The sequence below is a fragment of the Equus quagga genome, chromosome 16 (genome assembly GCF_021613505.1).
Source record: "Equus quagga isolate Etosha38 chromosome 16, UCLA_HA_Equagga_1.0, whole genome shotgun sequence".
NCBI classification, from domain to species: Eukaryota; Metazoa; Chordata; class Mammalia; order Perissodactyla; family Equidae; genus Equus; species Equus quagga.
The window spans coordinates 70,791,949-70,818,754 of NC_060282.1; the positions used below are offsets into that span (position 1 = coordinate 70,791,949).

The 26,806-nt window shown below is 35.3% G+C and overlaps 1 protein-coding gene across 1 annotated transcript in view; it reads right to left on the bottom strand.

Moving 5' to 3' along the window:
- Positions 1-337: 337 nt before the first annotated feature.
- The window catches only part of UBE2W (ubiquitin conjugating enzyme E2 W), a 66,637-nt gene continuing 40,168 nt past the window's right edge, over positions 338-26,806 (bottom strand). Inside the window, exons 4-7 of the mRNA XM_046641852.1 lie at positions 26,028-26,130; positions 15,952-16,107; positions 12,379-12,454; positions 338-3,870 (exon numbers count right to left, since the gene is read on the bottom strand). Coding sequence (XP_046497808.1) covers positions 3,857-3,870; positions 12,379-12,454; positions 15,952-16,107; positions 26,028-26,130 — 349 coding nt within the window. The 3' untranslated portion in view covers positions 338-3,856. The remainder of the gene's footprint in view (positions 3,871-12,378; positions 12,455-15,951; positions 16,108-26,027; positions 26,131-26,806) is intronic.

The window sequence follows — 26,806 nt, forward strand, 5'->3', positions numbered from 1 at the left end:
AGAAGGAAAAAATAAAAAAATAAATCTTTAAAAACAAAACAAAACAAAAAAATGACTGCAAAGTGGATGAGGGCCAGTTGGCGCAGGTTAAAGGACACCTTCTTCACAGATCTTAATCACGCCAAAGGTATTAGTGCAAACACAGAATGGTACAGTAGCTGATTTTGATAACAAGGAATCCTCAAAAGAGAAACATATGGTTTAAACTCAGTTCTTTTTGAAAACCAACTTAGATACACAATTGTAAATCTTAAGTATTCAGCTAAAATACGTACAAAAAACTAAATAAAATTGAGATCAAGAAATATAAGCAGCAGGAACCATAAAGGCTTAGAACTAGTGACACTGAATTCTTTATTTAAAAAAAAATTTGAACACACAGTACCTCCTCTTCTTTTCTATTTTTAGGAAGAAGCATTAACAAGTTTTAAATACCTCAATTCTCAAAAAACAACAGCTTTTTAAAAAATAAGACTTGATTATCAGAAACAAGTAATGTGTGGTTACATACCATTTTCAAATCACTATTCATTTCCATTATTTGTCAATTCATCTTTGATGCAATCTGGGAACAACTGAGCAGTCACTAGATACCTGTTTTAGAATCTGAAGAAACTATTATCCACCACAGGAATCTAATGATATATATATTTGCATATATTTAAAATTTCAGAAGGGAAAAAGTAATAAACTATTCTAGTTACTTTATACCAAATATTTATATACCTAGTCAAAACAATACGGATCAAGATCTTTCTCCAGATGAATTGTCTTATAAAAGCTATTTTTCTCATTTCTTCTGGGGATTAAAAAAGCCTTATTTCCCTGCTAGCTAAAAGGAGGAATTTACACATTACAAGTCAGTCCTTTAGAGGTGAATACTAAATTCCTTAGGAGAACAGCCATAAAATTTATTTTTAAAAATTTATTTTAAAAAACTGAAAACCATTTCTCTCTTTAAAATCTATGACATTAATACCTACTTGATGGAGTAAGTTTCTTTTGAAAGGGCACCAACTTCATGATCTAAGCATGCAAATTAAGGAACTGAATGTATCACTGTCTTAACATAATTTGGCAACACAGAATGGCCTTACAATAAATAAATAAATAAATAAGAGAGAAGAGAGTGCACGTTCTCTACATGTGAAGTGTAACTCTGTGCCGAGGCAGCAGGTAGTGCCCACGGAGGGGACGTAGGGGAGAGGGAAGGAGCATGTTCCTATGTACATTTTCTTGGTATTTTGGTTGTCATTCAACAACACATTACAGAGAAATATTCTTTTTATTATTACAAAGCCGTTAATTGCTCTCTCTAGAGCAATGACTCAGGTAAACGTCTTACATCTTTGAATAATGTAACTTACTTTTAAAACTAACTTATTAAATCTAAGTGCAAAGGAGTTTTCAAAGATTTCTAAGTTCTGAGGAGTAATGAATAAGGTGTTATCTGATTGCAAATTTTGAATGGTCTTTCTATATTTTAGGATATTTCATCTTATTTTCCTCTCATTAAATCATAAAATGTACTGAAATTATTTGGTTTTCCTTTACTTTCCTCCGCTTCATTTTAATTTATTTTATGGGATCTCTATGCAGAGAGAGAGGTATGTTAAAATACTGTTATTCGTATTAAAAAACTCAATTGAGGCTATATATGAACTATTAATCTACAGTATAGCATTGTTAATCTTTGACCTGGTATATTAATTCCTTTGGTGAATAAATGTCACAGGTCAATTCTTTATAAAAGGATTTTAGTAAGAGGACCAGCAGTATGGAGAGATTCCCCACCCTCACCTCACAAAATGATCAAGTCAATCAGTAGTTTAGAGCAGTTATGTGAAATATGAAAAACACATAATTTACAGCTGCAATTTTCATATTAAAAAGCAGTTAAAAACTAAGAGTAATTCAAAGCATTTCATAAAACATTTTCTTTGTTGGTTAAATAGGCCAAATAGTAAGACTGATAAAGAATATTGAGAGAACTTACGTATATCTAGTCAAGATAGAACAAAAATGTTTTAATTTTAAAAAGTGGTAGTTGCTAACTAGCAGTATAAACAGTGTCCACAATTTGGTGGCTGGCCATAGTTTAAATTTTTTTTTTCAAGTTATTTCTGCAGCAGACATATTTTTGAAGTCTACCCACCCCTGAGTTCAACAATTATACTTTTTAGAGTGTAAAATGATATGCCCTTAATTAACAACATGTACAAAGCTACAAAATGTCATCTATACAGAGATAAAAACAATTTTTAAAATATTATTTGCCAATTATTGATTGGATAGTTTTGCTGGGGTACATATTTCAAACTTTTCAGTCAATTGGCTTTTATTTTTAAGCCCAAATTGATTCATATATTCACTGCAGGATATGTCAAAAAGAGTGCAACAATAGGCATTAGTAAAAATAACATTGTAGTAGAAACAGATTTTGCATATGTGAAAAGGTAATTTATAAAATACATTAATTGCTTTTTAAAAAGAGAACCTAGTTGCAGTATCATTAACTACATGGTACTGAGAACTGGACCTTTCAAGAGTTTTGTTCCTATAGAAAAATTTTATCTAGCTGTAAGCAAAGCCTTTTAAACAAGAAAACAAAACGAAACAAACCCTCCAGGTAAAACTGTACGCTTGTGTGAGACAGGCAAGCCAACATTCCATTCCACAGTGTACTTCTGCCTAAATTTTAAAATAAAAATGTCCACACTCTTTTGTTAAAACATTAAGCCTCTGTCAAAAATGTATTTCTTATTTTAGGGTACAGGATTGAAGGACAAGATGATACTTACAAGTAAAGAAAATTTACAAGAAAAAACTTGACAGAAGTTTTTCAATTAAAGTATTGTAACATTCAAACAAAAGAAACAAAATTGCAAACAAAAATGTTTATGGATTTTCCAAACATAAATAAACAAAATAGTGTTTAGGCAGTAGGGCTCATGCTGATGGCTAGCAGGAAGTAACAGAGTGTAATCTACTTGGAAAAATCGTTAATGTACAAATAAACCCAAATTATGGACTGGAGCAGCTTAATCACCACTGCCATTTTTCTTACTTCCAAAATAAAGCCTTGATTAAATCATTCATACCCTATATTATTCAGACCTTTACTTCAGAGACTGAGGAACTATATACAATAAATGAATTTATTTTCACCATAGGGATAACATATTGTACCTCTCTGCCAATGTTACTTGAAAACCTTCCATGTCAAAACAATTTGACAGCAGATATAAACAATTCAATAAATATGCAATGATCTTTCACTACAGTCCTTTAAAGATGCATGTTAATTCATGCTGTTAACCTTAGCTTCACAGTGCATAGAATCCAAATATAAATGGTTGGGGTGACTTTCAAAGTAATGTTGGATCCCTCACTTTATTTATAATCCCACTATAACCGATGAGTTCATTTCATAGGCCCTATCATGCATTAATCACTGGGTGGCAGGAGTTAATGAAAATTTTTCCTGTTACAACGTCCATTGCCGGCAATGAACGTTCCAAAACCGCCAAGGAAGTCATTGTTATTGCACAATACATGAGGACCTGGAGCTTTTCCAAAAGCTTAAAAAAATAAAAATAAAAAATGGAATTATATTTGACATTTCCTGACACCTGCATTAATACTGTATGACTAATAATAGCATGTCAGTTGCCTGGACTGAACCAGCGATCAACATGCGCCCAGAATGCACACGAGTAAAAATGCAGTAAAAGGAAGTAGTCTTCATTGCCTATAGGTCACTTCCAGTCAAAGGTTAAAGTTCAAAGACTGAATGATCAAAGTGCTCATTTTCTCAGTAGGACTATCTTCTGCTAGGAGGATGATAACAGTGGCATCAACAAGTATCATCTTTAAGAAAAGGAGAAAAAAGATAATTAAAAAAGTCAAGCATGCATAAGTAAAATCTGCAAGTTAGTCTAACATAAAAATAATTTCAAGTAGCAAGAAGAACATGGTGTATATGTCTGACTTGCCTCCCCCAATCCCTGCAAATAAAAAGTCCAATTTGCATTCAATTATACAGTGACACAAAACTCTCAAGTTCCATTCTTCCAGGGAAATGGTAGTTACAAATCTTAAAATGATGTATTAGTATGTTAGTTCTATTTAAAATAAATTAATATACGTTAGCACATATTCAGGATTTATCCGTCTTAAGAGAATTCTTTTATGGGCAACAATTTAAAATTGTAACCAGAGAGGAAGCAAACTCTTGACCAACACTGTCATGCTATTTAACACAGAACAATACATGTCATGTCTTTAGTTTATGAAGAAAATAACTTCGAAAATGAAGTACAATCTCCAAATCAATCAATCAAGTTAGTTATTAATTTCTCTATAGGAAATAGGTTTTTCAGCAAGGATAGATACGTGTGCAAAGGAGGTCATTAAAAAAAATCCTATAGAATTATTTAATAACGACTTCTGGTAGCCTCAACATATTATAATTATCTAACACACATAACTGTGCTCTTGACTTATTTTACAAAATTTATTTCACAAAACATAACTGAAGGATTTATTTTGAGGACTGGTTCTTCTCCAGAAAGAAGCTTTAGAAAGAAGCTAGACTAGTGGTAACTACCCAAGAGTTGTAAAAGCTCTGAAGGAGAAAATTCTGAAAAATTGGCCAAAATATTTTACAAACCATCCCTTGTTAGGATTGACATACTGCTTATAAAACTCCCATTCATAAAGACTCAATGAGAGTTAAAAAACGGTAAATATGACTTCTATGCTGAGCAAACTAATGGACTATTACACAATCTTACACCTTAAGGGTAATCTAAAGGATGAAATAGACTAGATTTTTAAAATAAATCATATCTAAATCATGACAATCCTCTAAATAAATAAATAAGAATATCTTAAAGAAAAAACAAGTGGAGAGTTTATAGCCTCTAAATGTCACATCAAAGTATCTGTTTCTTAAATTACTGTGGAACTTGGAATAAAGAGGATATATTTGTCACGGATGCAGAAGACAAAAACATGAAGAGTTTGCTTAAAACATCACTTCTCCAGCAGAGTATTTTATAATACTAGAGTTCTTAAAATTAATACTGAAACTGATCACACTTAAATCTCTAAGCTAAGAGGTGGCACTAAACTCTACCTACGATGTCAACTACTGGGGATAAACCTGAGTATCATACCACAAGACAATGCATACAGTAAGAAAAGTGACAGATAAAATTCAACTGGAACATAATGTTACCTAGTTAACCACCAGCTTTTATCTCCAAAGACATACCATCTTTGATAGGTGGTACCATAAATCTATCTTTATCAGGTTGTTCATTCTGGAAGTTTTTCAGTACAGAAGGCTGCTGTAGAATGTGTTACCACCCACCAATGTGAGTAGAGGAGATCCGTATGAAGCTATTCTCCCTATCCCAATCCCCATCTTGGGTCAGATGTTAGCATAAATTTAGGACTAATAAGACACTACCTGCCTTGAATGCTCTTATCTTTGTAGAAACAAACTTACTAAATGAGTTCTGAAGACAGAGTTCAATTGTCTCTGATAGCTGGACCACAGGGGACTTGAACATTACAAATCCATGATGGCTATATGTAATCCAGAGTCTATGAGCAAATATTTAAGCATGGAGCTAGGTGGGAGCCAAAGCCATGGCCTCTTTTTCCTCTAAATAAAAAGCCCATCACTAAGAAACAAAAAAACTCATTTGTTAGCAGAAGGAACAGTTTCATAACTAGATGAAAAGGATTATTGGATACTAGGACTAGCTTATGAAAAAAAATTAGAGTAAACCCATCTTGGATCAAGACAAATAAACATCTATAAAAGGTGGTGAAAGAACGTAATATATTTAATCTCTTGTCTAAAGTATTTGTGGCAAGATGATGGCCTGATAAAAAAATCTCACATTAACCATTTATGTTTTTTCTGGAACTGCAGAAGCCCCTACTAAAATTATACCCTCAAATATAATATACAAATTACCAGTTCCAAAGAGGCGACACCTACCATGGCTATCTTCACTGGGCTTCTGGGAAACGTGAATGAGAGAACTATATTAGAAGGAGGTCATTTAGTTTTCCCCAGAGTCTAAGAACCATCACATTATATTGGAAACCACCTCCCCTGGATATTCCCAGGGACAGAAGACTGGAAGAAGAGGACCACAGTGCTTCAGTAGATACGAAGTGGGACGCCGCCTCCAAGAAAGACAAAAACCTTTACAGTTAGGTTTCTCTCTCAACAGCTAGGGAATTAAAGTTTTCTTTTGATGAACTGATTCAACAAAGATTTCACAGTAGACAACAGAATTATTATCTAGCAGGAAATACTGGGCAAATACTTTAAAACTGACTAAAAGCTTGGACTCAGGAATTTAGAAAGTGGTTTTGTAACCCTAAAAGGTAGCACAAATAAAAAGGTTCACAACTAACACAGGTAAATCTATGGCCAGCTAAAAGGAAGGGAGAAAAGGAGTTTGTTAATATTAGTCTGAGGAATTTTATGTTCCTATCCCCTTATAATTCTACAGGAAATGTTCCAGCTGAATGGAACCAGAATGTAGTCTATAGCTTTGTAAAAAAGATATTCCTCTACTCCTCCCCAAACTACACACTCACTAGTTTACCGGACATAACATCTAAACATTATGCCAGGGGGCCGGCCCAGTGGTGCAGCGGTGAAGTGCACATGTTCCACTTCTGCCACCTGGGGTTCGCCGGTTCGGATCCCGGGTGCGTTCATGACACCACTTGGCAAAAAGCCATGCTGTGGTAGGCATCCCACATAGAAAGTAGAGGAAGATGGGCATGGACGTTAGCTCAGGGCCAGTCTTCCTCAGCAAAAAGAGGAGGATTGGCAGTAGTTAGCTCAGGGCTAATCTTCCTCAAAAAGTAAATAAAAATAAATAAATAAATAAAAATAAACATTATGCCAATTTACTTCCTATAAGCCTAATTTTCTGGAGCCAATAGTCAATAGCAGTCTTCAGCTATACCGTTCAATTCTCTATCACCTTAAGGAAAATGCTTCTGGAACCACAGATCTGTACTCCCATCTGTGGAAAGCAATCATTTATGAAACAAAGTTGTATATGTTTAATATTGATCCCATGAAACAGACTGTATTAATGGATTCCAGTTGGCTATCTCATTGAAATATTTTTATGATCACACAAAAACATACTTTTTATCTTTCTCAAAAAGAATTTTCTGTTTTATGATACAGAACTTTGAGGCCGATTCATTCATTCATATACTGAACCAGATACAGATCTGTTTTCTACAGAAAATTCTAGCCCTGAATCATAGGTAAATTCCTCAGCCCCTTTGTATCTGAGATGAGTTGTCTATTTAAATACCTATTTTTGGTTAGGTCTATTTATTTTTTTAACCCTATTCTCTCTGTTCAATTGATTTTTCAAACCATATGGACCCTTGCCTTAATTGGTAACAAAGAGATTATTTGCAGTCCCATGCAGATAATCACCTTAGTCAACTTCAAGTAAGTAACAATAAGGAACAGGTATTCACATATCAATGAATTTTTACACTATAATAAGTTACTGTGTGCTACACAACCTCAAATGCAATAGAAAATAGGATGTATACAAAGACCACAGTACGGGAACAGTGACTGGCCTGATTTTCAAGGTGTGCTAATAAGGTGGAAGATCATAAATTTAAGCTGAGAGGCTTTTTTTAAAGAATCCAATACTGGTATGTGGCAGCTGAATTTTGGTGTGTCAGCTGCGTCGTCCACTTCTAAAACCAGGAAGCGAATTTCAGATTTGTTGTTTTTCATTAATAGTGCCTCCATCCTGCACCCAGGAAGCCCCCTCTGAAGTACACAGATATCACTAATCTAAACCAAAACCTCTCTTGCCTCTTTGATAAACTCTGACCCACGGTGACCCAAGCATGCTGGTTAGCACTACACAGGATGACTGCGGAGCTCGATTCCTGAGACCTACAATTCTGCTTGGTTTCTAAAAACTGAAGAGTTTCAGTGAGCGCATCCAACTCCAAGGAAGTCTTTGTTCCGTCTCTGATCTTTTTGTTTAGGTTTGCAGGTCTCATCAGGACACTGGCCTGACCTTAAAATCCTTCCAGAATTAGACGATGCTAAGAAATAACAAGAGTACATATTTCAGGGTAACCTGGTGTTCTAAGGAGAACATGATCAATGAAGATCTTTTGGAACTAAAGCAGCAAAGCAAAAAACATAAGCGGACATCTTGAAAGCTCTAAAACAAAGCTAATGTGTTCTGTTTTATGAGTATGATTCTCTTTTCAATAAGATTTTCCAAATTCAACTACAATGCCAAGGTGGGCTATTTTTCACATAGCCTATAACTGTTATTCTGAAATGTATACAGGAGAAGAAGATACACGCTACACAGCTGAAATGCTTTGGCTTTTTAAAGGTGAAGGAAATGTTGAAGGAAGATCGATCCTCCGTATCCACTCCCATTTACGACAGAGCAGGTGCTCTACCACCTCAAAGCAGAACTAACATTACCCTTCCTTGATTTCGTAGGAGACTCACTCGTGGAGCAGCACTGTTGATCTAAGGAAGAACGCAGGAGGGGAACGATTCAAGTTTGCAGGGTTCAAGCAGGAGCAGAAAAAGTACTGAGATAAAACGGACACTGTACGTCAATGAACTGAGGATGTTTTAAACAGAATTATCTGTAAATGAAAAAATGTATCTGTATCTGAGACAAGAAACTGGACTAGGATAGTCACGATTTAGTTGAATTAGAATCCAGTGCCTTTTAAAAAAGGCTAATTTGTATTTGGGGGGGTTGGGGATACTTTTAATCTGTTTATTGAGAAAATGAATTCCTACACAAACCCTGGACTATTTTACATTATCTAAGAGGTTAATTTTGTTTGAAAAGCCTCTCTTTTCTTGGTACTTCTTGGTTAACCTGGAGATGATCCATCTGCAAACTACTAAAAGACTTTTCTACTTCAGTTATGAAAGTATGGATTTCTCAGTAACAGATAAAAACTATAACTCTATGAAAAATAACTTCTATGAAGTGTATTTTATTTTAAAGAATTTTTAGATTTCTAGTTTCACTATGTGACTCTTCCCTATTTCTTATTCAAAAGCAAGATAGATAAAGACTTCTCATGAGTGCTTTCAACAGTAGAAGGCATCATTAGAGGGCGTGAAAGATGGCTGTCCTTTTCAAACTTCCCTACCAGAGAGTAAGGAAGAGAGAAACAGGAATACACCATCTCACACTGGGGGGAGACAGAGTGGGAGAGAGGGCTCTACCTTCAAAACATATATATGGATTTTTTTTTTTCCAAGAAAGATTAGCCCTGAGCTACATCTGTTGCCAGTCCTCCCCTTTTTTCTGAGGAAGACTGGCCCTGAGCTAACATCAGTGCCCATCCTCCTCCACTTTATATGTGGGACGCCTACCACAGCATGGCTTGCCACTCAGTGCCATGTCCCTACCCGGGATCTGAACTGGTGAACCCCAGGCTGACGAAGTGGAAGGTGCGCACTTAACCGCTGTGCCCCCGGGCTGGCCCCGCCCCACGTATGGATTTTTTAAATTCATCACTCAAAGACAATTTCTTCTCAAGTTTTATTAAAAAAAACCTTAAAGTGGTTAAAAACACTGTGGGAAAGACAATGGGGGAATTTTTCTATTATGAGTGAGGTTGAGTGTGAAATACAATGACTACTTTCCTAAGAACTTTGACACTTTAAAAAAGTGTTTCATTTAGCTGTGTTTGTCAATATTCTTGATTGGACTAATCTGAATTTTTGATGAATTTGGGAACGCTAAGATAAAGGGGTCTGTTGACACTCAAGGAATTTTTGTTTTGTTTTTTTTTAAAGGCTCTTTGTAAAGGCACAGAGGGAAGAGGCAGCTTAGTATCTGGACCTAAAAGGCAAGAGGATGTAAAAGACTGAGAAGTCAGCAATGTAAACTGAAGTAAAGGGCCATTTCATTAAAGTAGGCTCTTGCCAAAAGTTCTATGGGAACTTAAGTGCTCATAAACAATTCCTGAAGCCTGATTATTAATGCATCTTATTTAGAAACCTGTCTTTTTATCTCCAAGAATCCCCGAAACAGAAGCTCTCAAGTGACCAGCTATATCAGAATTATCTCGGGAAATCTTAAAACTAAAACAAAACCAGGACTCTAAACCACAGTCGTAAAGTTTATTGGATTCCTTAAAGGAGGGAATGATCAACAAGGCTTTAGTGAGAGTTCCCGAGAGGGGTGTGTGTGGTGGAAGGATTCATTCCAGGCACATAGTACATGTAGGGGCAACAACGTGGAGGATAAGGAAAGAATGTGTATTATAAATACGATCCACTGAATATTTCTCGCATAAAACATCTCTTGTATTAAAGATGATTTTCTTAGGATGGATTCTTAGCAGCTTAGTAACTGAGACAAAAAGTTTGGTCTTGAACTTTAAGCTTGTTAAGTATTGCTGAACTGCTTCCTTAAAGGATTACAACTTGCTGTACTACCAGCAGGTATGGAAATAAACTGTTTTATTCTACCCTTTACTCTCCTCCAGCATTGCACTCACTTTACAAAACCCTGCCAATTCAGTAATAGTTTCAAAATGCTAAATTTGTAATTATTTTACTGTGTTAAACTTTTTTGCCTATGCTTTTAATGAACTGTGCTTATTCTTAAATAACTTTCATAAATGATCTTTACTTTTAATAAGCTATGTTTTTCACAATTTTATTTTAATTTATATTGACTGTGCTTTGAGGTTTTTCAGTGCTTTTATAAAAGGTTTAAATTTTCCTATAATTAACTGTTTAACTTCTTTGTGATTCCTCTTAATTTCAGAAATTCTTCCGTTGATACTCAACTTTTTAAAAAATACTTTTTGTATTATTGTATTTTTTAAAAATATATTTAATTCAATAGACAGGAAATATTTTATATATGAAATAAAAATGTAAATTTTTCTTTCCCAAAATAATTACTAATTTTCTAACAGGAATACTTACTAAATAATTTTGCTCCATTTCACCAATTTGTGACACCTTACTTAACACATTTAAATCTTATATACAAAAAAGGCCTAGAAAAGAGTAATTCTATTTCAATGTCTACTCTTGCATTAATGTTTTGGTGTCTGGCAGACTGATTCTCCTTCATTATCCTGTAGTTCAAAATTCAAACTGCTCTTCTCACCTGTTATTTCTTTCCAAACCTTTCAAAGCACTCACTCCACCATAACACTGGATTTTTACTGAATTACATTAAACCTATAATTTGTAAAGAATATACATTTTTGTAATAATACTGGTTTCTCATCAAAGTATCTCTATTTTTTCACAGCTCTTAAAAGATGTGTCATCTCTTCTAGGTCATCTCTATTTCTCATTAACTTTATCCCAAATATTCCTATTCTGTGGCCCTCAGGAATGGCATTCTTCTTTCACTGTGTTTTCTAACCTGGAACTGCTGTTTTAATGCTATTGTATTGACTCTAGCCATCTTTTATCTCAACACTCAGAGAACTCTTATAATTAAAAAGGTTTTTAATTGACTCAAATTAACTGAGGTAACAGAAGGTTTCACATTGGATACAAAGGTTTAAGGGGGAAAGGCCCTATTCCTACTATTTAGTTTTGTGAGTTCTACTTTGTTATTAGGATAACATTTAAAAAAGGAAATGCTCTCATGTATAAAAAAACAAATTAGAGGGTGGTTTTTATTCACTTGTTTCAAAAAGTACATTGAGGAATATAAAATTTTTGTTCTTAATTTCAAATACCCCTTTTGGGAAGCAGTAAGGTCAGTTGAGAAAAGATGCTAGCAGCTTTCAGTTATAAAGCTGCCGTCACCCTCCCAACAAGAACAGAAATGTAAACTTCCTGAGAGTACTGTATTCATAAAGCTATAACCAGCAGAACCTCAAGTGGTTTGAGGACTAGCTATTAGAGCAGGAAGAGCTCTCTTTAATTTGCTGGGTCGTCTCTCACAGTGTGATTCCATCCCTCTTCCCCACCAAGAACAGTCACCAGAACTAAACGAGCACACAAGGCATCAAAACTTCTATTTCAAACAGCAGGTTTCCCAATTTGATCTGAAGATTATTAAGGACTTCTTTTTTTGTAATAAAATGGTAGAGTTTCAGAATGTTAATGCAATTGTAGATTTCACTTGCATGATGGCTAATTTTATGTGCCCCATTCAAAATCTAGTATAATTTATCCATAAAATATGTTAAAATATTTTAAAGAAGCTTCTCTACATTACAAAAATATATCAATTATATATTTCCTTCTTTTTCCCAAGCAAACAGATATATAATCTTTCAAACCAAAATGCTAAACAGTTATTATTCTAAGGTAAAACTGCTTACCATGATACCACCATTTTGTTTTCTTTGGATTCTTGTTACATGTTCGAACATAAAAAGAATTATCTGGTGGTCGTCTCTGAAACCAAAAAGAGTTTAAATAGATAAGTTGTAAAACAGAAAAACATAAGGGTGAGACAGTTTTCATAAAAGCCTTAGTGAAACTATTACAGAATGTATAAAAAACAATATAAACACTGGCGGCATAACTGAAAGAATAATATATAACAGGAAATGTAGACTCTCAACACTGAAATTGTTCAAGAAAAAAATAAGGGTGCGCATGTTTGATTTGGTTTAGGTTACAGCGGGATTACTTGAGAACGACTATCAACGAAATGCGGCAGCATTAGGTTGTAAAGAATTTTGGTTTCATTTATCTTATCTCCCTGGAAGTAATTTATTAATTACTTTTGTGAGTTAATTAAAACAGAAAAGTCTAGCTAATTAGGTTCGTCTGAGAGACTATAGCAACATATAAACTTCCACAGGCAATTTTTTTTTCCTGTAAGATAGTACCATCAAGGACAGACTAAAGGATTCAGTTTCTAAACAATATATAAGAGGAAAAAAGGAGGAAAGACATATTGGCATTTCTGCTATACATATGCCGATTCACACAATATTAGAAACATGGCAGCTCTGCAAGGGAGCTACATCAGAAACAGTGATGCCAGTAACACTGAAGATAGATTATAGAAGAGAATTTTCCTGAAAACTGTTGGATATTGATCAGACACAAGAAATATGTGACTCTACAAAGACTTGAAAACATGTCAAATTTGTACTAAAGCCACTGAGAGCAGGTTTGTAGATAACATGATAGGTCCAGCCAAAAAGCAACATACAATGGTCTTACTTGAGCCTCATAATACCCTTATGAGTTAATATTAAGAGCAATTTAACAAAAAGGAAGAGTAGAGCATAAGAAGTTAAATAACTGTCTCAAGATTACGCTGTTGACACAGTTTGAGAAAATTCCTGAAAAATTAATAGTATGAAATTAGATGCTTGACTCCTTCAAAGAATAGATGATGTGCTATTGTTTGTCCTGCAAAGTCATAACCAGTGTTCATTTGGAATAAATTGCTACTACTGTAGCAAATAATTTCATAAACTTATTTTATCTGTATATTCATTAGAACTCAATCTTCAAAAAAAAAAAATATTTAAGGGAGAAAAAAATCACTCATTCTATTTGCTTAAGTCAAGAATATAACCAAACTGGTAAATGATCAAGATGTGGTTTTTAGAAAAATAAAGTTAACTACACAAAAAGATGGATTACCAACATTGTTTTAGGAATGGAATACAAGCTGGAAAGTTTGGCCTGTCTATACAGGAAACTGAGAGTAAAGGGTAGATCACTGAAGGGCCTCTCTCTTTAATCTATCAGAAACTATCCTTAATCCACTGAAATCTACTGATATAATGGATTTACATGCCTTCAGCTTAGGAAACCATTCTTGACTGTGAAAAAGGAAACTGGAACGAAAGAATTATGACTAAATCAAAGTCCCCAAATGCCTAGAGTAAAAATTAAAAATTGTATTCAAAGAGAGTCGATTATTAAAGTGAAACTCATAGAACCATGTCCACCACAGAATAAAATTCACCTGTTTTAACAGAAGAGCTTTTGGTGAGTATTTAAAAGACTTTTTAAAGCTTATTTGGAGCTAGATTCTCTCAATGCCAAAGCAAATTCTCTTCATCTCTGTAACCTAGTATTTTAACACCGTAAAAACAGCACATAGTAGGTATCTAATAAATGCCCACTGAAGTTTATCTTATTTCACAGAACTAATGCTACTGTGTGAAGTCAAGATTCTGACTTCGAGATTACCATCTTGGTGGAGTTTATATTACATAATATAGTTCATCAATAAATTAAATGCAACGATTAGTCTTATACTAAGTATGCAGGAAACACTAGTAGCAGACACCTAAAAAGTGAGGGAATAGTGGTGGTTAGAAAAGGACGACACAGGTAGAGAATATAGTCATTTTCTAATTTTTTAACAGTAAATCATTACATTTAAATATAAACAAAAGCTAATAATCATAAGGCACAGGCAAGAGCTGTGTGCAGACAACACTGCTATTCATCTCAACTTTCTTACTAAATCCTATGGTTACCGCCTCACCTTTCTATAGACATTAAACATTGACAGGGACTTGTAACTGCAAACTGCTCTGCTCTACACCTAAAAGTTTAAAACGTGCATGTGTGTTGGGGGTCGGAGGTGGGAGAAAGGAGAAAATATGGAAGCAGTAACTGAGCCAGACTGGCTTCCTAAGCCCTTGGGGTTAACACAAGCTCAAGTGTAGCCTTAAAACGCAGCTTAGAAAAGCCAATAGCGAAGAGGAAACTAACATTAGATAACACATACCCTGTTTCATCTATTTTAAGATGTACATTTTAATATTCCTGAATGGAGATACTTCTCTTTTAATTAAGGAGATACTTCTCTTTTAACTAATGGTGTCTCATAGTTTAACTGCCAGAGGTTTTTCTTTCTTATATGATATATAAAATCAGATTATTAAGAGCTCCTAATGTTACAATTAAAAAAATACAATTTAACCCATTATTTCCCATGCTTATTTGGACAAAAAAGTCCTTTTTTTTAAACCTAACACCAAGAAACCTCTCCTAGAACTAACATTCCAAGAAACTCACTTTGTAAACAATGGCTTGGAGCGTTTCAGAGACCAGAAAACTGACCATTTAAAAATTAAGTACTATCTTACAAGTTCTTTAAATACTAATTTAATACAAATCACAGTTCAATTTGGAGGACACAGAAAAAATCCTGCTAAAATAAATAAATAACTCCACAGCTCCCTAATCTCTAAAGTAAATTGGCTTCTCCTTTAAACAGAATACAAAAGGAAAACCTCATGAAGACAGGCTTTAAAACGTAGAAGTACATGAATGTTGTCCTACTCTAATCCTCACGTAGAAATGACAAGAGGGCCAGAAATGCACAGAGGATTTAGAGACTTTAAAAGGCTATCCCAAATTTAACTCATATGATTTTTCTTTCTGGTCTTTTTCTTCTCTCCATCAGACACAGAATCTATGGATTAGCAAAGAAGAGTAAGAGGAAAAGTCCTGAAAATTCTACCGGTAATCTAGTCTTCTTCCTTCAACCTAACCATTGTAACAGGAGAGCTCTGGTCTGGGGAAGTTCCCTAAAAGAGGCTCATAGGGCGGGGGCCAGCAGAGGGGAGAAGGGAGCTATGATGCTTCTTCCTGGGGCTTTCCATTGTGTAATACAGAAACAAGAATTTCTTGTACACTTTTGCCTTATGCATGTTTATGGAAATAAAACTCAGATTATTTAAGAATATGTGCAGAAACTTTCTGTTAAGAAATATAATACAATGTCTGACAATATTTGGAACAAAAGATTATAAAAATAATCTTCCAATCTATTACTAAACATGACATTGCCCATAACTTTATGATAAAAAGCATTAAGTCCTTCCTTCAAATAAATTATATATTAAAATAGTTTCTCTACCTAAACTAAAAGAAGACATATTACCTGGTATAATTCTGAGAAGTCCTACCTTTTCTTTGCAGCTGGAAAGCATGCTAATAATGCTAAGACAGACTGATTGGACTGAGAGCGCTGGGGACCAGTCTTCTGTTAGAATGGATAAACAGATATGACCATTGCTATAAACATGAGGATGAACAGGAATATTTTCACCAGTAAACATGACCTAAGAAAGAATAAAATTCCATTAACACTCAAATATTCTGTATCACCAAAAAATAAAATATTCTCCACATAATGTTAAAAACCAAATTAAAAACAAACAAAATCAGTGTCGGGAACAAGAAAAACAACTGCTTATTATTTATTCTCATCAACTCAGTAAGTACTGGTTTCACTGTATGAATGACCATGTAGTAGGGAAAAAACCAGATTATCTATTTTATATTTCAGGTATTTTTCACAAACTCCTATAAAAAAATTTTAAATTACCATGCATTTTTAGACTAGTAAAAGACAACTATATTTATAAGAATGGTTTTTCAAATTCTACTCATTGCTCTCTGCGTACAGAAATCAAACACACTAAAATTCCAGATGAAAGTATTCAATGTTGAGACAGTATGAGTTACAGGTGGTAGAAACACCCCCTCCACCTATAACAATGCAGTCACCTAGGGTCCTGTATGCAAAAGGAAACGACTGCTATATATTCCACCTCCTCTAAACTCACATGTCCATTATGATGGGTGAAAATTACTACTCATTAATCGGCAAATAATTATGTGCCTAGACAAAAAAACAAAGGTTGAATAAGTCTCCCAATTACTTGCTGTTTTTCTCTGCTTTTTCTGTTATCCAATTCTAACAGCTTTTCCTTTCTCCACTTGCCTCAGCACTGCTTTGAAGAGGTAATAAATCTATTATTTTCTTCCTCTGCCCTAATTAACTGAACAAATATCTCAATAGTAGTGTTTCTTAAACATATCACCCTAAGCATCTGAATAGGCAGGAGGGTAAAGTCATATATCCTGAGGAATCTATAAACACAGCCCAAAGTAGGTCAAGGAAAGTAGAAGTCTTATATTTAAGAATGTTTATATAAATGCTACTTCACAATAAATTATTTATTTTGATATAAAAATTAATCCACCAATCTTGAAGTGAATTTTATATTGCAGTAAGATGCAGCATTTTCCATTCTGTTGTTTAGTAGTAATTCCTAATTCCTGACCTGGTCTTAAAAAAAATCACCTGAAGATCTGGCTAATTTAAAATGCAAATTCAAGGGCCCCACTTTCACAGACTCTAATTCAGTAGGTATGATGGTATTTTATAAAGCTCATCATATATAAACCAATAGTTCCTAAACCAGACTTACGGTATCTCTCTCAGCCCTGCAAACTGTCTCACACTTGAATATAGCAGAATCTTAGTACAAAGAAACGCTACTTTAAGTTATGACGGAAACGGATGAAATATGTATTGCTCTAGACATACTCTTTTTTTCCTTTATAGAGCAGAAAAGAGAGCCAATGAAACAAGAGTGGCCAGAGTAAGGTATGTCATAGTTTATATGAGATGCTATGGGAAATTACCCTAAGCGAGGTTTGTGCTTTATTTTTAAATATCTAGCTACAAATCTGATTTTACTACAATTTTACAGACATATACATTTTAACAAAGCATTCTTTCATACAAGTAGGAGTCCTCTAATATTTCAAATATACTACGAACATATGGGACTCATTTTGTTGGCTGAAGCTAGCATAAGACAATAAAAGGATTTTTTTCTCAAAGGAATGACTTTACACACTTGCATATATTTTTTTCTTTGAATTCTAGCTATCTACCGTCCATTCCCACTAAAAAGGGCTAAAATAAACCTGAAAAATAAAAGCAGTATCAAAGTAAGAGATATCAAATTACGTGCCCTGCCCAACTGCAGAAAACTCCCTGAAAGATTCTGGCACCGCTGTGTTCAAAGCATACCACTTATCTCGATCATTTTTATCAGTGCTAGTGCCTTATCATCACTTTTTTGCTAAAAAAGTGCTGCTCTGCAAAAGAAAATGACTGCTTAAATGGTCTTCCAGTTCCACATTGAATCTATCCACAATTTTTTAACTTTTTAAATTCAATTTTTTTAATAATTTTATTTTATTTATATTTTTTTATAAATTTTATTTTTTATAAATATGAATGATAGTTTATTATATCCTGTTCATTTGATATTCCCACAATGTTCTGTAGATGTTTCGAGTGGGAGTTCATAGATCTCCCAGAATATGCATCTGCTTTGGGGTATTCATTTTGCCACAAAATGCTATTTGACCAGTAGGATAATTCATTAAGAACACAAGCAATACCTGAGAGCTTATTCCCTGAACACAACTATTTTTTAAAGGTCTCTTTTTTAAGAAGTCATGTAGAACAGTGCTTTGAAAAGTGTCCCAAAATGAAGAACGGCATGCCAAGTTATCTTCTTTGGCAAAAATGAATCAACGTTATCAGCAACCATCAAGGAAGAAGTGCACAGACAGTTAAACCCAAAAAGGAAAGCAGTATTCTTCTTGGAGAGAAACGATTATAAACTAAATCACTTGGCCTGAGAGCCAAAAAGTATGCACGAACCAAGAGGAAATTAGGAGTGAAGAGAAAGAAAAGGGATGAGTAGCAGTAGATGACAGCGACAGCAGAAGCAGGAGACACTGTGTAAGCAGAGAAGGGAGCCAGACAGCAAGATGACAGAAATAGCTTTGGAGTCTGAGGCGACTGAAATAAAAATAAATCAGATGTCAATAATAACCCTAAGAAAAAAAAGAAAGCTGGAGCTTTCTAACATGTTGCACACAGGGCAAATCCAGCCAGCCGGAAACTCTTAGCAACCAAAAACAGGGGAATTAATTAGTTGCACACATTATAGGTAAGCCCTAGGGCCTAACTTGCCAAATACAGAATTTTAGAAGTTTACCTAAACACGGGAAGACTGAGTTTACATGCCAGAAATGAACTCCTGAAGTAAAAGAAAAAAACTTTTTCAACAGTTTATTCCTGTAAAAGGCTAGGAAGCAGTTTCCACACACAGTTTTGATGTAAACCTTGCTTTTCTGGTTCTCTGCATGTGATGGGGAGTGTAACCAAGCCCACATTTCTTCAAGATCATGCTCTTAACCACCCTCCTTATTTAAGACACAATACAAGCCAAAGGAGAAAACACATATTTCAGTTGTTTTAATGTAGCCAAGTAGGTTCTGAAAACTTCTGAGATGATTAAGCTGTTTCCAGAGTTCAAAAACCTTTTCTTAAGTTCCAAGTAGCTGATAAAACTATCTAAAACAGATGTGACAAAGACAACTGAACATAATGAATTTGAAACCAAAGAGAATGAATACGAACTCTGAGAATTTATTTTTAAAATTATTTATTCAGATTCAAACTAGTCATATAGATTAAACAGTTAGCAACTGGAGATTGCACACATTCCCCAATGCATAAACCAAACTGAGTAAAATGGAATTACAGATTTTCAAGAACAAGCTATTTGATGGGGGAAAAGTCACAATTTTAGAAAAAGATCTTAGGTCTAATGCATGTGAATCACGTCTGAAGTACTCAGTCTGCATTAGAGGAGTCCTCGGATGTCTCTAAATTTCCAAACATCTCCCTATCCGTGTGGTTCACTTTAAAGAGCAGGTGAGATCTAGAAGAGAATTATGCTCAAGATTTTTTTAAGTATGCATATCCCGCATTCAGCATAAAATTTTAAGCAAGTCAACCTCCAGGTAACTTCTGGGTACTAAATGTAGTGTCTTTCATAAAACTATTAAAATTCAAACTGAAAGCCACCAATAGTGACAAAATAAAGGATGGAGATTAGGTAACTGTTTCTAATACGAAATTCACAGTACTCATAACATAAGGATTTCTAAACATCAAGCTCAATAATGAATGACCTCACAATATTGCAATCTTACCACAAGGAAGGCATACTACTGGGTTCAAACTAGTGCTCTGGAAGTAATTTAGAAAAGTCAGACACCTAATATGGTGTCAAGCTAGGTCAAAACACAATATATACAGAATGAGCAGAACAAGACAGGAAATAATTATAAAAACCGTCTAGCAGGTTTCTCCAGGGACAATATGAGGAAATGTTTTCTGTGATTAAAATTACAAGTAGATGACAATACTTAATGGGCAATTATAAAAACTAAACATATAAACAGAGAGTTTATTGTAATAAACTATATCATATATCTAATTATGAATGATATATGATATAGGTAGTCTAGAATAAACAGTAAATATTTGACAAAAGTAACTGGGGATTGGAATTTTAGCAAAGTTTTCAATTCAACTCTCTTTTTAGTCATCAAATATGTATCAGCAGCATCAATGTTAATAGTTTTCCTGGTCTTCCATAATTACCACTACCACGTAGCTTCACATGTATTGCAGAGACCAAATTCCCAGATACAATGAAACTAAACTTGAGTTCCCTTGGACGGTAAGCATTCTCTCCCTCATCCCCCACGAACTTCCGGCCTACCAGTCTTCTCCTTCGTCTTCCCTCTGCTTTACCCTCAAGGCTTCAATGAACAAGGTTCACATTCACATTCTCCTTGTCAGGTCCCTAGCTGACAGACAACTTAAGCCAATAAAAATTATTATTTAAGACTCTGGAAGCTTAGCCACCATCACATGAAAGAGCACGGAGACTGAAACCAAGAACAAGAAGGACGAAAACAGGTTCTGTAATTAGGGAATTTAATTTAGAGCAACAGAATAAAACGGTCTGTGTCAAAGGGGCATAAATAGGAAGGGAAAAAGGGTGAGGGGAAAGTAATTACTCTTTTGCCCCAGCATTTCTAAAGCTTCATAATCAAGGTAAGTATATTTTCAGCACTGCTCTTAGCATTAATATGGCTTCAGGACTAAACAGACATTGTCCACTTCCCCCTAAAAAAACACTTCCCCTCTTATTTCTAACATGCCTAAAATTTCTTCAGCAAAAATTAGAGTTGAAAAGCTTTAAAAAATAGTATAACTGGCACATTTACAAGATAATATAGATGTGTTTCATTCAATGGGGATGTTTCAACAGAGGAAGGGGCTGTAAGACAGTGGATATTTGAAGGAAGAGAAGAACTGCTAACGTGAGGAAGTAAAAAGGAAAAGCAGCAAAACACTAAGGATGCTAAGCGGGAGGACTTCATAGTTTCGATGGAGACTAACCATACCTCCCAGTTCCTTCAAGATAAATTTCTAACTCCTTCACATTGCAAGACCCTCTTTCATAGGTCCCAAAATATCATTCCATTTTCATCTCCTGCTGTAGCTCTCCATGTAGCTAACGTAAAACTACAACAGCACATGCTTGTAAGTCTCAGAGGAGGCCGCCTCCTTTCACGCTTTACTGCACTTCTGACAGACACTCTCCTTGTTCTTTCAGTCCCAGTGCAAACAAGTTTTTCTTTGCCCCCTCATTCTAGTCTAAATCGGTCGCTGTTTTGTCTTTTACAAGCCAAGGGATACAATTCATACTTCAATTTATTGTCCTTCCAGTTGCATAGGCCAAAAATTGTGGAGTCTTCCTTGACTCCTTTCCTTCATTCACATTCCACATCAATCCATCAGCAAATCCTGTTGGCTCAACCTTTAAAATAGGTGCAAAGTACGGCCACCTTCCACAGCCTCCATGCTGCCCTTCCGGGGCAAGTCCCCGTCACCTCTCACCGGATCACTGCAGGAGCTTATCTGGCCTCCCTGCGCTCCTGTGCCCCCAGCAGTCAATCTGCCACACAACAGTCAGATTTTTCCTTTCAATTTTATGTAGAATCACGGTGTTCCTCTGCTCAAAATCTTAAAAGACTTCCAATATCATCCACAGTAAAAGTTAAAATTCTTACAATGGGCTTCAAATGTCCTGCACAATCTTGTACTGGCCCCTCCAGACCAAATTCTGTCTCTGCCCTAAGCTTGACACTCCTCCTCTTGCTTATGTACCACTCCAGGGACCCACCACGTAGGTCCATATTCAGGGTCTTTGCATTTTTGTCTTCACCTGCTCTTTCTCTCATCTTTTTCACATGGCTGACTCACTGACCTCACCTCTTTCAGATCTCTGTTTCACTGTCACCTCAGTGAAATCTTTCCTGATCATTCTACCCAATGCTGCAACACTGTCATTCCCCTTTTCTATTTTTTCCCACTATCTTTCATTCTGCATGTATTTTATTTATTATTTATTGTCTGTCTCTTTCTATAAGACTACAAACTCCACAAACGCAGGGTTTTATTTATTTATTTTTTTGTCATTTTGTTTACCACTGAATCGTCAACACTTAGGACAGTGTCTGTCCTATGATATGTGCTCAATAAATATTACAGAATAAATAAATGTCTACCTATCCAAATACTAAACAGATTATAAGCTCTTTAAAGGCAGGCCCAACGCCTTTTTAATTTCTGTACTCTCCCCCATCTCTAAAAGTACACAGGACAGTGTTTCACACACAATTCATGCTCAATACACATTAAATTAACCAACCATTTACCTGTATCCTAGCATAGGAAAATAGAATATATAAATAAAGATATTTTATTTTCTGTATGGCTGATGGTAAGTGCACATTAGCAGAAAACAGTGATGAAAAGGTACCTCATCTCTGCTCCCACATTAATGGAAAAAGCTTTTTTTTTTTGCGATTTTTTTCTTTTACAGCAAATGACTGGGCTAAACACAATCTATTAGATAGCTTTTTCACTGTACAGTGAGACACGTGAGAAATGAATCATAACTAGTAGGGGAAAAAAACCACAGCGAGCTATAAAGTTTATCTGTGGTCTTACAGATCTTACAGATACAAAAGTAATAATTTCATAATGAGATTGGTCTATCCTAGGGATATTCCCCCCAAATTCTACTCTTGTTAAGTAGTGGTAAATTTAGTACTGCTTATTGCATAGAAAAATAAAAGATTAATTATCTAACAAGTGCCAATGCTGCTGGGTCTCATCAAATACAACCTTTGGTGAATGCGGAATTTTACTGCCCTAGCGTGGTTCCAAACATTTCCCCAGAGCAATGGACCTCTGGAAAGTTTCAGTTATTGGAAATATCTTGAAATCTACATGCACATCAAGCACTGATGGTGGATCCATTATAATTATTCTGGGTGTGATGATAATCTATCCATAATCACAGATGATGTGATTAACAAAATTTTAAAAAATAGTTTTAAAGTACTACTAGATTCAGAGAAGCTCTGTCATCTCAATCATGGATATTAGAATATACTACTTCTCTAATATGGAAGGGACTAAAAAATTAATTGATGTTAAGAAAGGAATCCTCATATTCCAAAAGATTGGCAATCACTGCCCTAGAGCTTTCAAAAGTATCATTCTACATATAATCTTTCACTTTCAGAGATAACATTACTGAATGGATAGCCATTTCCCCCATGTTGGTACTCACGTCTAATTGGCAGTATGGGAGAGAAGTAACTTAGGTTGAGTCTTCACTGTTCTACTAGCTACTACTAGCTTCATATTAACCACAAATAAGATTTTACTTCTATAAGCTTCAATTTCTTCAATTATAAAATGAGGATGAATCCATCTTCCCTAACCACTTCATTAAGAGCTGTTACAAGACACAATTAGAAGGGAAATTATATTATCAAGTCTAATATAAATATTACTTTATAGTAGAATGCATAGTGGTAATGTGTGGCTGAAATGGTTAAGTCTGGATTTGACCAAAAAAGGACTTGAGTGCTAAACTAAAGAGTTTTTAGACTTGACTCCACAGGAAACAAAGAACCTGAGGAGGGCGAAGATGGTGGTGACCGTAGGTTCTTCAGAGAAACCTAAAGGCACTGTGAAAGGATGGCTAAGAGTGGAAAGAACCAGAGGCTATTTTGTAATAGTCCAAACGAAAGATAAAACTTGCACTACAGCACTGACAGTAAGACAAGAGCGGACTGACTTAAGCACTGTGAAAAGATTTGAAAAACTGCATTTAACAGCAAGGGAAAGGGAAGAATTTTAACACAGGCAGATAGGTAGACAGTAACCCAAGATAAAAACCTTTTTTCCTTATTTTGTTATTGGAAACGATTGAGTGTAGATGTGTTAAATTTGAGATATCTGGAGGTATTCAAGTAGAGATGTCCAACAAGGGGTGACATTAAACCTCAGAAAGAAGAAGCTGTACACAGAGCTGTAGATCTGGGAGTTAGCTGTTTAAGATGGCTGAAGACATTAGAGAAAAAGAGTGAGAAGAGTAAGGGAGTGCTGAATAAGAACCTGGAGAACACCAAAATCAGAAGAGCAGACAGAAATAAAACCAGGGAAGGAGAATATAAAGAATTTAAGATAAGATGACAGAGAGAATTTATTACAAAAGCTCTAACCTACAAAAATATCAAAGATGAAATTCAAATGATGCTTAAGTTTGATAGTTGATTCAGAAGTAAATACTAAGGAGAGAATTTAGAGAACACTTTTGACTTAAGTTTCATGTTCAGAGATATTATTTTCCTCTGATGAAAAATGTGTGAGCTCTCAGAGTAAGCCTTCTCTAATACCCCCCAGTCACAAGCTTCGGAGTTGACTAGTCATGTTCTTCCTTGACAGACCTTCAACAAACTTAACTGAAGTGGGGTAGAGGAATAGGTTGAAGGTGGCAAGGGGATACCTGAGACCCCACTGTCTTTGAGCATTAGCATTCAGAAATGATGTCGATAAGCCAAAAGGGCAATAACAGAAAGTGGAGATCATTTTCTGGAGAGAAGGAAGTTTTTTGCTTTGGTGGTTTTTTTTTTTTAAAGATTTTATTTTTCCTTTTTCTCCCCAAAGTCCCTGGGTACGTAGATGTATATATTGTTTTTAGTTGTGGGTCCTTCCAGTTGTGGTGTGTGGGATGCTACCTCAGCACAGCTTGATGAGCGGTGCCATGTCCCCACCCAGGCTCCGAACCGGTGAAACCTGGGCTGCTGAAGTGGAGCACGCGAACTTAACCACTTGGCCACGGGGCCGGCCCCTGCTTTGGTTTTTGATTATAGTCTACATGTGCTTATTATAGAGGTCATGACAACATATATCCCTTCACTTTATTTTCATGAAAATGATAAAAATGAGCCTCTAAAGTCTTAATTTTCTGCTCACATGAAAACTTTAGAACTCAAGGAGTCAGTTTCCATTTAACTCTATGCTTTAAAACAATTCTCTCTTTATCTATAGCACAAAACAATAATTAACTTTCACCCCTATTCTCACATGGCCAAGAGAAGATTAAGCTATGTTTGGTATATTCTATTTAAAGTGGGAATGAAATATAATTTCCCTCAAAAATAGCATATTTTAGCACCTAAAAAGTTGAATTTCAGATATTTGGGAAATTTCATCATCTAGAACACCTCGTTAACTAGCAATACTAAATAGAGCTGGCGTTACATCTTAGCATTTTGCCACTAGTAACTCATTTACCAATCTTACCAAGCCAGAAATCTGGAAGTCATCCTAGAGTCTCCCTTTCTCTAAGCTCCAATGATTAATCATTCACCACAGTTGAACAGCTCTCAAAAATGTGCCTCTATCACCATGATCCCTTGTCCAAGTACTAAGCCATTAACTGAACTGACTGTGCCTCAACCTATAATGATCCGATTCTGGGCTAATGTCTAGATACTTAATATCTTGTAATATGTTCTGCCCTTGCAGTATGGTACCAAAAGGCTGCAAAGACAGCACGTCAATGCAAAAGCAAAGAAGTGCTCTTTCAGCAAAGCACTGGCCTCTTTACAATGGTATTCTATCATCTTATCTAGAAATAAGGGCCTCTTGCTAAGTTCTCCCACAAGCCATGGGCCGGGATTAGATTCCCATCCCTTTTCCTACTAACATCCATGGATAAGAAACAGTCTTAAGTTGTTAGAAGTACGAAAGCAGCAAAGCCCTAATCTCAGCGAAGTAAAATGTTCGTAAGATTTTGATTATATTACAAATAAGATGGAGGAACAGATCTATTCACATAATTATGATGCACTTCTTTTATAAGTTTTTAACAGTTAAAAATCACTAATTTAGCATTTTGCTATAATCTAAAAATATAATTTTTAAAAGCAAGGCAGTTACCTGAGGAGAGTCAAAAGGATATCGACTACTAAACTTAAATAGAAGCTGAAATTTTTCCCCTTCATATAAGGTACCCGGTGCACCTTCCATGTCTACAATCCACCTAGAATAGAAAACAACATTAAAAACTTCAGATAAAAGGGACTGGATGAGAAGGAAAAAGGGAACACTGAGTAATTCCTCTTTGCCTGACACTGAGATAGGAGCTGTTCACCTGTGACAGCACTCTTCATCCTCCCAACAAGTCTAAGAATAGGTACGAATACCCCTAGCCCTAGTGCCCTCTCTGACCCTCAAAAGTTAAATAATTAGATCAAGGTCAGACAACTAGCAAAAGACAGAGCCAAACTGTAACCCAGGTCTGAAAAACATAAACTAAATAAAAACTCAGCTCAGGTTGCTAACACCAAAGCTTGCACTCTTCCTACTCGATCTATGCTACCTTAATTTTTCAAAAGACTACTTCTACAATGACTAAAACGATTTTATAGATAACATCAAACTAATCAACTGCCTTTCTGACATCAAGTATTTCAGAAGCAATGGGAGAAGTAGGTATCAGCAATGACTACAGAGAATTGTAGCAGCGAGAGCAATTTTCTCATCAGTATTCTAGAGAAGACTAAACAGAAAAAAGGAAACTAAGTTGACATCAGTCCACTTACTCTGATGGCTATTGAAGGCTCTATACGGCCTTTCCTTTGTCTCTTGTTATGTTTCATAAAACCCAGAACAGATTTCTATGGCATCTATGCAAGCTTAGTGTTTCCATACATAAC